This window comes from Ylistrum balloti, unplaced genomic scaffold (assembly GCF_031769215.1).
Source record: "Ylistrum balloti isolate Yb309-2 unplaced genomic scaffold, AGI_CSIRO_Ybal_v1 Utg369808, whole genome shotgun sequence".
NCBI lineage: Eukaryota > Metazoa > Mollusca > Bivalvia > Pectinida > Pectinidae > Ylistrum > Ylistrum balloti.
Window position 1 is genome coordinate 1365107 of NW_026781982.1, and position 14846 is coordinate 1379952.

Consider the following 14846-nt stretch of genomic DNA (forward strand, 5'->3'; position numbering starts at 1 on the left):
CAGTTTTCTTTGTATAAAATAGTATAAATTTGTTTAACACTATTTACAAACTGTGTGGAGTTTACATACAATGTAATGACAAACAGTTAATGTAAAAACATTTGAAAATGTGATAAATTTTAGAAAATTTGTACAATATTTTATCCAGCACTTAACTGTGACAATATAATTTCATAATTTAGTGATAAACAATAATCTATGATATTAATTTAAAAGTAAGAGGTTAATATTTTTACAATGTTAAATGAGAAATGTTCAACTTGAGAGGAAAATACTGACCATTCATCAAACTTCATCTTAGAGTGTTAATTGTTTAAATAACTTAAATTGATTGAGATAAAGCAGAACTTAATTCTGTTATCAATAATTTCTAGTTATCAACTTTTTAAAAAAATACAGGAATAAATTACCCTGATTTAAACACTTTTAAGGAACGGGATCATGATTTCAATTTTGTTCCATTGAAAAAACTGTGATATATTTTCAGATTTAGATATTCTGTAAATATAATTTTACAAAGAATTATAAACTTAAACCAGATTCTACTTTCTGAATTGCTCTAGCATTTTCTTGTGTCTAGAAATTAATGAAACTGAAAAGAATTTATCTTTACCAGTAGCAATGTTTACAAAATATTCTAACCACCTTTGAAATCATGAAAGTGCACACCATGAACATTTCCCATTTTACATTTTTCTTCGCAATATTAATGAAAAATGCAAAAAGAAAAGACATTCTTCAATGTTTTGAATGAAAATACTGAATGTGGCAAAGCTCACACACATACACACTACCTATACATATTTGGAAGACAGGAAGCAGAGGAAGGATGTAGGATTACTAGTACAGTGGTCAAATCATTCATTTATAGCAGTCATCCTAACAGCAGTAGTGACGATGGCAATCATATGATCGTAATAACCATGACTGTATAAATATTGAAGTGACTGTCCAATTATAACAATTAATCAATCACAGCGATCATTGTTAAAACCTTGACTGCATTACTGTAACTTATCAAGGTCTAAATCACAGCAATCATTATTAGAACCTTGACTGAATTACTGTAACTTATCAAGGTCTAAATCACAGCAAACATTATTAGAACCTTGACTGAATTACTGTATCAAGGTCTAAATCACAGCAATCATTATTAGAACCTTGACTGAATTACTGTATCAAGGTCTAAATTACAGCGATCATTGTTAAAACCTTGACTGCATTACTGTAACTTATCAAGGTCTAAATCACAGCAATCATTATTAGAACCTTGACTAAATTACTGTATCAAGGTCTAAATTACAGCAATCATTGTTAAAACCTTGACTGCATTATTGTAACTTATCATGGTCTAAATCACAGCAATCATTATTAGAACCTTGACTGAATTACTGTAACTTATCAAGGTCTAAATCACAGCAATCATTGTTAGAACTTTGACTGAATTACTGTAACTTATCAAGGTCTAAATCACAGCAATCATTGTTAGAACCTTGACTGAATTACTGTATCAAGGTCTAAATCACAGCGATCATTGTTAGAACTTTGACTGAATTACTGTAACTTATCAAGGTCTAAATCACAGCAATCATTGTTAGAACTTTGACTGAATTACTGTTACTTATCAAGGTCTAAATCACAGCAATCATTGTTTACAATTAAATTGCTTTCGATTGTTGTATGATTTCAGTGATTATACAATAACCAATCATTGTGATTATACAATAACCAATCATTGTGCTTATATATTATATATCATAAAAGTTTACAATCACTGATATTTTCACCAAAAATTATCAACAGTCCTAAAATCACACAGAAATCATACAATATAACCATTATTTCAACAGCCACAATCTGTGATTAGACAATTTCAACAGTCATAATCTGTGATTAGACAATTTCAACAGAATATTTCAACAGTCATAATCCATGATTAGAAGATTTCAACAGCCACAATCTGTGATTAGACAATTTCAACAGTCATAATCTGTGATTAGACGATTTCAACAGTTGTAATCTGTAATTAGACGATAATGATGACTTACAAGAATTGGAGAATTTCTATGGTTTGTAATGATGGAAAGTCACAGCTATCATTTATCAAGCTGTATGAGCTGTGTGCATTCATTGTTTTATTTACATAGCAATAAAAGACTCTATAACAACATCAAACACCAACAAATGCCACTAATTCAAAATCAATAAACAAGCTTCTGTATCAACAGAAAATGTGCACCTATCTCTCCTAACTAGTAAAACATTAGGACTTATCTCAGCAGTGTTTAAAACATCAAAAAACAGTAAAACCTTAATATATTTTTTATATGTATCCACAAACATTCTACACAAAAGATGCCTCTCTGCCCTTCTTTCTTGAATGACTTGTGTAAAACACATGATACAAACTAATGAAGGAAAACACAAATTTTTACAATGTAAAAGATAAAAAATGAATATGACCTACATATGTAATTACACACAACACAAAACTAGGACTAATTCTACTTACATAACTTGGGTCTTTTTAAGAACAAGTCATAATGAAAAGCATAATGAATAGGTGGCACTGGATTTCATTCCATAATTACTTATCTATACAGTTACTATGACAACAGTTATAGTTCCACACCTATTAAAGGGAGACAACACATCATTTGATATGATAAAAGTTCAAAGATTTTTAAATGGAAGCACCATATTTTGAATTGGACAAATGACCAAGTATTTAACATATAAAAATAACATCAATATGTATGGCATAATGAAGATTTCTAAACTTCGATAAATGCAAAAATAAAAGTGCTGAAACGAAACATGGGTGAAAATATAAATAGTATGCTGGACTTCAGACTGAAATATCTTATTTGTACTTTGTCTAAGGCTGAACTAAGCAAACTCTTATCAAAATATGTTAATTTTGTCTACTCTAGTACATCTGGTTGTGGTCTGAGCAAAACAACACCAACCAAGATCATAAAACTTTCTGAATTTTTTTTCATCATATGGGTATTTTACTTTGGTTCTTAAAAAAAACAACAACAAAAGAAAACAGGAATGAATTATTTTAGACTCGCATGATATTTACCATTAATTTAAGCCAAAAAGGATTAATTAGGATTAATTTAATTAAGTGCAAAACATTGAAAATTACTGAGCAAAGCTTTATGATTAAGTCAAATATTGAGGGGAAATGCACAAAAATATATATATATATACATATAAATTTGTCTATATTCTCACATAATTTACATGGGTCTTTTCCAAATTCTACACAATATGGGATAGAAGGTGAAATATATGTCCAGGTAACATTCCTCTACATGTACTTACTCAAACATTTCAATTCTTAAATTGGTTTCTCAGTTTAAAAGAAGGTAAAGAGAAGAATCACTCAATCAAGTTCACTATTCTGTCACATAGCTAAGTTGTATATATATAACATTTAGTCTTATCCTTTACAAGACAACATCTTCTTGTTAGTTTTAGAAATGAAATTTCTTGGATATCTTTCCTTTCCATGAAGTTCAGGATTTTTAGAAAAAATGATCATGTATTTTTTGGTGTTTTTTATTAACAAATCCTTAAAGTGTAGTACACATGTAGTTCAGTCCACATATAGTAAAAAATTGCTGAATACCTAAATAAAGTTACTCTAAAAAGCTGTGATAGATGGATAGTAATGAGAATACTGACGAGTGAACACTGACTACATGGACAATATATCTATACTAGGACTTATAAACTCTGGGATGTTTGGAATGGTTAAAAGTAACTAACTGAGGTACTGTAATTAACCCAGGGATAACATTTAAAAATAACCATATTCTCTAAAACTAAATTAAAATAATAGAAAACATTAATTAAAGATTTATATCTTTTTTACAAAACAAATGAGTTCCTCACTCTATTCCTTAATAATGTAACCCTTGTTTGACCTTTAGAATTTTTGTTATTCCTACTTGAAAAATCAACTATAATTTACAAGAACTTGGACACTGAACCATCATACTTCTGTATCTCAACAGAAGCACCTGATAAAACATATGACAGACAAACTAGGCCTGTCATGACTATAACACAACAACAAATTAAGTCAACTGTCACTATCCATAATTCACCAATATCCTATTTAAAATTCTAATTATGTAATTACAGAAGATTTTATGGTAATCAATTTTCAATTGGTATTTTTTTGGTAAATAATAAATTTGTAAAAATAACTGTTGGTGTATAGAATCACTTGATCAATGCTATCTTCCTTGTCTTCTGAAGAACTTTACATTACAATATCATCCTGTTTTTTTTTTCGATGACCTGATTATGGGTTTTTTCTTTCGTGGTTTCCCCCTCCCCCAACATTTCTGATTCTGGAATAAAAACGGATAACAAAGTAATCAAAATGCAATAATTAGCACACAATGTATTATCATGAATCCAAAAGACAGGTAATGATCGTGACCTGATTACGACCTTGAGACATGTGATTGGGGTACCTTACCTAGGTTAAATCAATATCTGTTTAGAATGAATCTACTCTGTTGTATGTTTATGTATAAAACCATATAAATAGGTTTCATGCTCACCTCTTCTGTAAAACATCTTTAAAATAATACAGAAATTTTCTAGCAAAAAAAATGTAATTTATATAATGTAACGTAAAGTTAAATTCTAACCTACGTAACCTACATAGGCATCACCTTATGACCATTCCTTGGATTCTCAATAAAAACTGAATTCAACGTGCTTACAAAAGACAGGAATTTGAGGTCAAGTGTAGTATCTATTGAATACCATTTATAAATGTATGAAGAGGATTTGGTCGTCTAAACGTACCACAAGTAAAATACAATAACAGAATCAATCTATATGTTGATCTAGTCATTTAAAAATCAACAACTTCCATGCTACACAATGCTGGAAATCCCAGAAATTTCTGAATAACTGATAAACAAAGCATTCAGTTATCAAACTTAAAAGAGAATCACAATAAAGGTTTTAAAATTCAAACTTATTTGTATTGATTAATCATGACTCAAACAAATATCAGTCCTTTTATTATCAATAAAACAAGGTGAACAAAAACAGGAAGTTAGCCCTCATATTCTGTGATAATTGCTGGATTAAAATCTGAGTGGAAAATGTATATGCTTTATGAGATAATCTGTTTTGCCATGCAACAATAGTTTTAGTTTAAAAGATAATTTGAAAAAAAAATACAAAAACACGGTCATGTGTGAACAAAGATATTATCTGTTGGGTTATGATTAAAAGTCATATTTATATGTGAACTTCCAAGGATGACCTCTGGATCAGAGGAAGAAAATCATTATTATTTACATAAAATAATTATATGAAATTGACATTAATTGAACATAAAATAAACAATGTATACCTGTACAATAAGTAATCTGATATTGAGACATAACATAAATATAAGATGTAAAATCCGGTCAAAAGAAGTCATATTCGTGCTTTTTGTAAATCTATGATAAACTCAGTAGCTAGCCTTAAAACAACTACCAACATGTTGACACATCTGTGTACACACATTTTTATGTGTGGTCTGTTGTATCACACTTGGATGTAATACATGTACCAGGGTATATAGATCATTCAGTGGTGTATGCAGACAAGGGAGACAACCTGAACAGACATCTGTTGTATTACACTTGGATGTAATACATGTACCAGGGTATATATCATTCAGTGGTGTATGCAGACAAGGGAGACAACCTGAACAGACATATGTTGTATTACACTTGGATGTAATACATGTACCAGGGTATAGATCATTCAGTGGTGTCTGCAGACAAGGGAGACAACCTAAACTTGCACCTAACGATTTTATGCAAGTTAATTATATAATTATGCCAATTTTCTTGCCCGTCAATGTTACATTAGTGTAATATGTCTGACATAATTACTACTCATTAATATATTTATCTTATGTTTTGGACATGTTTCACAAATTTGAGATTTATATGTAAGAGAGTTGTGAAGTCCAGTCCCATATTTTACTGAAATAGGCCCCCTGTCAGTAACTGTTTGTACATGATATTTTATAAAATCACAAGTGTTAACTCATCATTTAAAATGTCTATACATAGACTATAGTGTGTTGTTTATATCATAGATATAACATGTCATCTGATAGGACATTTTAATGTCCTCGTCACAACAAAAGAAACAGTCCTTTCCTGGACAGGAAAAGCACTGTTACATGTTGTTTGCTGAGCATAACATACAAGCTATCTGCTGCTACATTAGATAAAGTATGTAGTATATTTAGCCCGGTCATCTGTTCACCATTGGTCGTGTCTACAAAACTTTACCACTGTCCTTAAAATATTATCATTATCAGAAAATATATTTCAACAGCAATATTTTTTCATAAGGCACTTTTGTTTGAAAGGAGAATGGCACATTATTGGTCGGGGTTGGATTTAGGGGTAAAAAATATCTCCGCTACATCCACCTTCATTAGATAGCAGTAAACATGTCGTCTTGTTCAATCCACACATTAATAGTTGGTTCAAAACCAGCCTTCCTAAATCTATATTACACACACAATATAACATATGTACATGTATCAAGATTTCCAATGCATTGCAGAAACAAGAGTTTTGCTATTTGTTTCTGCAAGACTCAAAATTTTCCAACAAAATTACATTCTGTTACTTACTTTCAAAAAAAAGGTATTATATTCAATTCTTTCTCAAATCCTGGCTGTATGTGGTGGTATGTTAAGCAGAGTTACTTCCCTTGGTATGAGTTATAACCAGAATAATGTGTGTCTATTTCCCTGACAATATCATTTATACTGAAGTGGATTAGCTGTATCAAAGACAAAGGATGAGCTCTGGAGACACATATTTGAGGATTTAAATTAATGGTCATATACACGATGGACACGAGGATAAGATTGAGAAGAAAAAAATGAAAAATTGTGCAACACAAAAATATATAAAACATGTGTAACACAAACTGGAATGGTATATATAGATCCATGATCTGACTGTTTACATGGAGGTGTGTACGAGACACGAGACACAATTTCCAGTCTATTGTCTGGTCCGGTATAATTCTCTGTTATATTCCTCTGTTCTCCTTTGAATGACACACATTTGCAACTTTTATCAAATATTTAACATCTTTAAAGAAAAATGTCCTCTCTTGGTAACACATGTAAAACATGAATTCCCTTGAATTGAAAGACTGCAGCAATATACCACATGTTTTGTGCTTGGCACATCAGAAAACTGGTCAGACGTGGTCCAGCTAATGCCTCAATTGATCGATGATGAATGGTAGGGACGTCATCAGAATCACAAGAAAGTTTTACTGGATCATTATAATAGTTACTGCTTCCATACCCCAGTGTTATAAACAAACCTGTACAATCACAAAGGTAAGTATACAGATAAGATGACTTGACCAGTGGTCACTAAGTAGTGAGTTTCACATTGACCAGTGGTCACTTCGTAGTTAGTTCACATTGACCAGTGGTCACTTCGTAGTGAGTTCATATTGACCAGGTCACTAAGTAATGAGGGTCACATTGACCTGTGGTCATTAAGTAGTGAGGTTCACACTGACTGGTAAACATACTGTAGTGAAGTTCATATGAACAAATGACGTACAGTTTTCCTTGCTGTTTGTAATGATAAAATCTACGGTGATCCATGACCACTAGACTTTCGTCGTCTTCTATGAAAAAATCCTGATGGCCACTTCTTGAGGAGAGAAAGTGACCATTTCCTCTTATGTCAACTGTTGCTGACATGGACAACACAGGCTCCTGCTCGACCAGTACACAGACCAGCCATCTGAAACATAACAAAGTACTAGTAAGCTTTCCATCATAGAAACAAGTTTTTTTCAGGATTAACAACATAGAAGTCTTTCACAAACTTTTTATTCAAAATACATTTCTACCTGTATTTGAAACTGTGAAGATACACTTTCTTAAAATTCCCATAGAAACACACAGAAAATCTTTTGTAAACTTTGTATTTGCAAACCTTGTATTTATCTCCCATCAAATTTAAGTTAAGATATTCAGCAATAAGTTCATGTCTGATGAGCCCATCCATATATATTTCACTTATACAGAAGATGATATTTCATTGTCCTGTAATCAGTAAACTCTCCAACTTCAAAACAGAATTAAGATGTCATCCCGTGTCTGGTAATAAACTCATCCCTATCAGTTCATGAGTTGGCCCCCTATCACTTATCGGCCATTATCCTAGCTATTTCATGAGCTGGCTAGCAGTTAAAATTAACCCTAGTATTACTGATAATCTGGTGTGGATATTTAGCGAGATGTCAGTCATACCTTTGACCATTCGTTGCTGACTGAGTCGTAACATTCCACATCTTGTAGATACTGCTGACCGTCGTAACCTCCTACGGCAAAGATCTTGTCTCCCAGTACACATACACCTACTGCATCCCTGGGTGAGCTGATAGTGGCAATCATTGTCCATTGGTCAGTTTTGGGGTCGTATCTGTGGAAAAAAGTATACCCAGTTAAGTATAATACGATAGTGATCACTGACCACAACTGTGTTGATGTTCTGGTGATACTGTCTGTATAGCAAACTCTAAAAAAGGACCTCTTTCATGAACAATGGAATTTGGCCCACGACCCCATTTAATCCAAACCATGTGGCATTTATAGCACCCCAATACACTCCCCTGCAATAGCACTTAAAAAATTCAAGTGCAAAATTCAGTGCACCGAAACTGGAAGAGTTTGAAACACTCCTCCTAAGATCAAACTTTCATCTAAAAATCAAGAAAAAATGACATTTTTTAAAAATTTAATTGATCGTAACTTTTTTCTTATGCTAAATTTGACAAATAATGTTTGCTTAAAATGACAAATAGATTCCAATGAACAAAATAAGTGGTTATAAGAAGCCTTGCGATGAACCCTTGCCTTGTTATGGTGCCATTTCTGAACTTATTCCTTATACCCTCAGTAAATGTCACAAATTCTATAATAATCCAGGCCCTATGGGCCTTTTGAATTTTTAAGTGCTATTTCCGCGGGGTGTATTGGGGTGCTATAAATGCCACATGGTTTGGATTAAATCAGGTCGTGGACAAAATTCCATTGTTTGTGAAAGAGGTCCTTTCATCTTACTAGAAAAAAAACCCCACTGATTCCACAACCTGACTATTTTTAATCTAGAGATAGTCTTTCTGTTAAATTGTTAAACTGTTTTGATGAAGTAAAAGTTATCTGATTATTTCATATTACATGAAAGTAAATAACTCCTCTGAGAGACAAAGTATTGCACCAACAGCAGGGACACTGAACAATGTGTTGATCAGGTATAAAAGATATTAATTATAAAAAGTTGATGTCACCTCTTTGGAATTCATGATGCTGTAAATAAAAATGGCCAATACATGACTAAGAACACTAAGAATAATTCATAGAAAAATTTTCATTTTTTTTTTAAATTTTTTTATTTCAGCCAACTGGACAGTCCCATACTGATGAACCCATCAGGACATTATACCTTTCAGCACACTCAAATCTACAACATGTTGGGTTGGTAGCTGGTGCCTCATGACCTCCGACTGCGTACAGGAATCCCCCTCCCGTTGTGACCCCTACACCGCCACGCCGTTTCGACATTGGGGTACAGTGTAACCATTTGTTGGTGTGAGGATCAAAACACTCAACAGTCTTCAGGCAAGAGCTTCCATCTCTGCCTCCCACTGCATACAATCTGAAACACACAAGAGGTAAGAATGACTATTTTACACACCATATGAGACATTGCCAAAACATTGTTAAAAAAATATCATATGTTCAATACCGGTGCTCTGTGTTAAGTCGTATCCTTCATTCAGAAACTAAAATCCGTTTAAAGTATGCTTAATTGTTTATTTGTTGAGCTGTTGCAATCTTTCAATTTTACATAAAAATAAACATATAACACATACAGATATATTAACCACAATACATTTTAATACAATGCTTCATGCGTCCATTCAATTCTAGTTAACAAAAATATCTTGATTACCACAGAAAGATTTTAAGTCTTTACGCTGACTTAACAGTTAATTCATTCAAACATTCTACAAAGGCTTTCCATTGACAGGAACTCAGTCCCTGTAGAAGAATCATTCATCTTTGTACACAACTGATGAAATTTATCTTGATGGTTCTGCAATAAGCCCAGGGAACTAACACAAAGTATTCAACTGCCAATGATATTATATTTATTGTCATATTTTGAACGTTTTCTAGATGCAAGTTTTTGATGGACACAATATTTCAACTTGACAACCAGGACAGATGTATTGTCAGAAATGAGAGCACAATACAGTATGAACAGGGATTCCATTTTTGAAGTTAATATATATTTGTGATAGATATCTTGCAACAAGCCTAGGGAGCCAGCATTTTCTTACTCAAAGTCACAAGCTTATTACAAGTAATGAAGTAGTATTTCTTTGTTATTTTAAGATATATATGGGTGGGCTTATTACTGGCCTGCAGCATATTGATGGCTACAATAGCTGACGGTGCTTTGGTACATGTACTTACTTGCCCATGAGGACAGCCACGCCTACAGTACTGCGGGATGTTGACATGGGAGCGACATAGCTCCACTGCCTAGCTTGAGGATCCCAACGCTCCACTGTGTTTAGGTAAGACCAACCATCATGTCCTCCAACAGCATACATTGGTCCCTCCAATACTCCAACACCTGAAAAGTCAGTTGTATCACAGATCATTGAAAATCAACATTCTCGACAATAATACATGTATATATCAGCCAAACTACATTGTACAAGTCTTCATCAAGGGAAGATTTAGCTACACTTTAAGTTTGTCTAATCTAATTATGACAGATGTTTAAGAAAACAAAGATTTTGTAGTAAACCTAATGTAGTATGTACAGCAGGACCATCTTATCAATGATTAACTTCACATCATACCATTGTATTACAATGTACTTACCTAACCCATGTCTATGTGTTGACATCGGGGGCATGAGACTCCAGGACTTTTTCTTGGTGTCGTAACACTCAACAGTATTAAGGGTTTTTAGGCCGTCCCGACCTCCCACAATGTAAAGTTTATCTTCAATGACAGCCACTCCAAACTGGAGCCGACGACCACTCATGTTGGCTACTTGTGTCCAGTTGTTGGTCCGTAGGTCATATTTTTCTATTGTAGTTGCACCTAAAAACAATGAATTAAAGCGATGCTGTTAGACTGTGATCTGAACCAAGCAGTAGCTGTCATTTAGTACAGTTATCATAACATTATGCCTAATTGCATGCTCTGCCATAATGTTTGTTTCACCAATCCTAACTTTGTGTCCATCCTGACTGTTTTTCCTAACATGGTTTTTGCAACCATTTGAACGGTATGCCCTTATATGGCCTTAGCAATCATCCTATTTGTATGTCCTTATATGGTCTTTGCAACCCTTCAAACAGTATGCCCTTATATGGCCTTAGCAACCATCCTAACTGTATGTCCTTATTTGGTCTTTTGAACCATAGAATCATTCTTTATATACAAAGCTTTTGTATGAATTTTCCCTATAGTCCTAATTGTTTACCCTGTATGTCTGTATAATCCTATCCTATAACCCTAATTGTTTAACCTGTATGTCTGTATAATCCTATCCTATAACCCTAATTGTTTACCCTGTATGTCTGTATAATCCTATTTGATTCCCTTTATTGATATTGATCATGGTCTCCATTTTGATTCCAATCTCACTGACATGTACATGAGAAGAAGAAACAGGTAAAAGTAATGACAACGCTCCCCCTAGTATCCTGATATACTCTGATACAATGTACAAATATCACTCCCTTTCCCTGTCCAGTACCTTTGTATTTCTCCTCTCTAGTTTGCTATCTGACACTGCAGGTGTTAGACCAGGAGGTCTGAACCATTTTTGATTAAAATTCACCAATTTTAACTCTTTCTCCACAACCTCTAGTCAATAATTGAAGTAGGAGATGCTGTTTGTATAATTGGTGTTCGTGATAACATGAAATGGTGTTAAAACATTCATTATGTTAGGAAACAATCATTTTCTTTGTTAAGGAAGTGACTCTAGAATAACACATTTATCTCCAATTTGATAAGTTACAGACAAGTACTAAGTACGAAACATCAGTAAAATGAGGTCAAGAACACTGTCAATTATCTGTGTCTGATGTTCTTATGCTAACTTAATATACACATGTCTCTGACCTGCTCAAGTATTTTCAGAAAATTCATGAAAATTTAAAGAGTAGAAACTATTTATCAACAAAATCAATTTTCGTGCTGTATAATGTGCATTTATTATCATTATAACACATTATCAAGATCCATTCTCAATATTGGGAAAATGTCAAATTTCAAATACTGTTATAAAAAACAGAGCCCTTTTAAGATATTACAATAATAAACAAAGTGTTTCCATTTTTAAGACAAAAGATATTGTTTCTTTCATTCAAACAAAATTAAGAAAAAAAACCCTTGAGAGAGTTCAACACTTTAGAAACCACTCTCCTACAAAATCAATAACACTACGTCCCACAATTTTCTATAGAATCAATACATCAAGGTATGTCTGCCTCTAATTGAGTGTTAATTTCCTGTCGAGACAGAATGCTAGTCGATTATAACTGCCATCAATGTAGTGGTTATACTATAGCGATTTCTACCACGTCCCCACCTATCTACTTGTACAATACACTTCACCTTATAGGGATATGTACCCAGGTTCTGCCCTTAACTGACAAAAACAAGAATAATTTAATCTGTTATCTCTGGAAAATTCAAAGACAGCCTGCCAATTAATTTCTTTTCAAACTCACTAGTCTGACAATTTTATAGACAGAAGAATCCATGTAATTATCCAGAAAATAAAAAGCAGTGTCCCCAGAGGCTACGATAAAATTTTATCGAGCTAAAGCAGGGAAGGTTAGGTCCCAGTTGGTATTCTCTGATCCCTCATAACAGAGAGTCAGGTAAGATGATGGTTAAATGATAAAGGTCAATCGCTCAAAGGCTGTCTCAGCCTCATCAAGCATTAAAACATCTGTCCCTGAAAAAACATTTTCCAGTAAAGGCTACACGCTGCCTTACACAATTTCACTAGAAATTCATGTTTCTTATTGCTTAAGGCTATATGCTACCTTACACAATTTCACCACAAAATCATGTTTCCGATTGCTTATGGCTATACACTGCATTACACAATTTCATCACAAATTCATGTTTCCAAATGCTTATGGCTGTATGCTACCTTACACAATTTCACCACTAATTCATGTTTCCTATTGCTTAAGTCTATACACTGCCTTACACAATTTCTTCACAAATTCATGTTTCCTATTGCTTAAGGCTATATGATACCTTACACAATTTCATCACAAATTCATGTTTCTTATTGCTTAAGGCTAAATGCTTCCTTACACAATTTCACCACAAATTCATGTTTCCGATTGCTTATGGCTGTACACTGCCTTACACAATTTCATCACAAATGCATGTTTCCAAATGCTTATGGCTGTATGCTACCTTACACAATTTCACCTCTAATTCACGTTTCCTATTGCTTAAGGCTAAACACTGCCTTACACAATTTCTTCACAAATTCATGTTTCCTATTGCTTAAGGCTATATGCTACCTTACACAATTTCATCACTAATTCATGTTTCTTATTGCTTAAGGCTATATGCTACCTTACACAATTTCATCACTAATTCATGTTTCTTATTGCTTAAGGCTAAATGCTACCTTACACAATTTCATCACAAATTCATGTTTCTTATTGCTTAAGGCTAAATGCTACCTTACACAATTTCACCACAAATTCATGTTTCCGATTGCTTAAGGCTGTACACTGCCTTACACAATTTCATCACAAATGCATGTTTCCAAATGTTTATGGCTGTATACTACCTTACACAATTTCACCACTAATTCATGTTTCCTATTGCTTAAGGCTAAACACTGCCTTACACAATTTCTTCACAAATTCATGTTTCTTATTGCTTAAGGCTACACGCTACCTTACACAATTTCACTAGAAATCCATGTTTCCAATTGCGTAAGGCTATATGCTACCTTACACAATTTCACCACAAATTCGTGTTTCCGATTGCTTAAGGCTGTATGCTACCTTACACAATTTCATTACAAAGTCATGTTTCCAACTGATTAAGGCTTTATGCTACCTTAAAAACTTTCACCATTTGTTTTTGCCTTGTAAGTAATTTTATACATAAATTAAGAATAATCTATATATGTGTAATGTATATGTATGTCTCCCAAGTAACTTAATGAACTGCAATTCATTAAAGATGGTATCAAGTTTTTATAGTAACAAATTATTTTCGGAAGGTGAAGCATCATATTAGCACAAAAAGTTGGTGAAAAATCATGTATCATAAAACAAGACAAATTGAAACATCATTTATAGATGAGCTAGAGAAATAATTTGCATACCACCACTCTCCTCAAATGTTCAGACTAATACTCAGAAATAGGAATAGCACACACCTGCTAATGACAATAGCCCATTTCATGACATCACTGGACACAAATTACCTTTTTCAACCCAAATAAAATTATATGTTTCTATAAAAGCCACTGCTTTGAAAATTAAAATAAACAAAGAAGCGAATGTTTCTGCAGTAACCATATTGCCTTTCCTGTCCCTGACTGAGTTAAAACTGATGATTGTGTGTGTAGCTAATGACAAGTCAAGGTGACAGACACATAAACCTGTAAACAGACAAAATTATTTTGTCTTACAAACAGCATCCAACTCCCCTACACCTCTCCACCCACACACCA

General features: G+C 33.2%; 1 protein-coding gene across 1 annotated transcript in view; it reads right to left on the minus strand.

Moving 5' to 3' along the window:
* Positions 1-7525: 7525 nt before the first annotated feature.
* The window catches only part of LOC132544732 (kelch-like protein 5), a 70548-nt gene continuing 63227 nt past the window's right edge, over positions 7526-14846 (minus strand). The window contains exons 7-11 of the mRNA XM_060208379.1: positions 10991-11215; positions 10574-10736; positions 9537-9749; positions 8342-8513; positions 7526-7829 (exon numbers count right to left, since the gene is read on the minus strand). Of these exons, the coding sequence (XP_060064362.1) occupies positions 7770-7829; positions 8342-8513; positions 9537-9749; positions 10574-10736; positions 10991-11215 (833 nt within the window). The 3' untranslated portion in view covers positions 7526-7769. The remainder of the gene's footprint in view (positions 7830-8341; positions 8514-9536; positions 9750-10573; positions 10737-10990; positions 11216-14846) is intronic.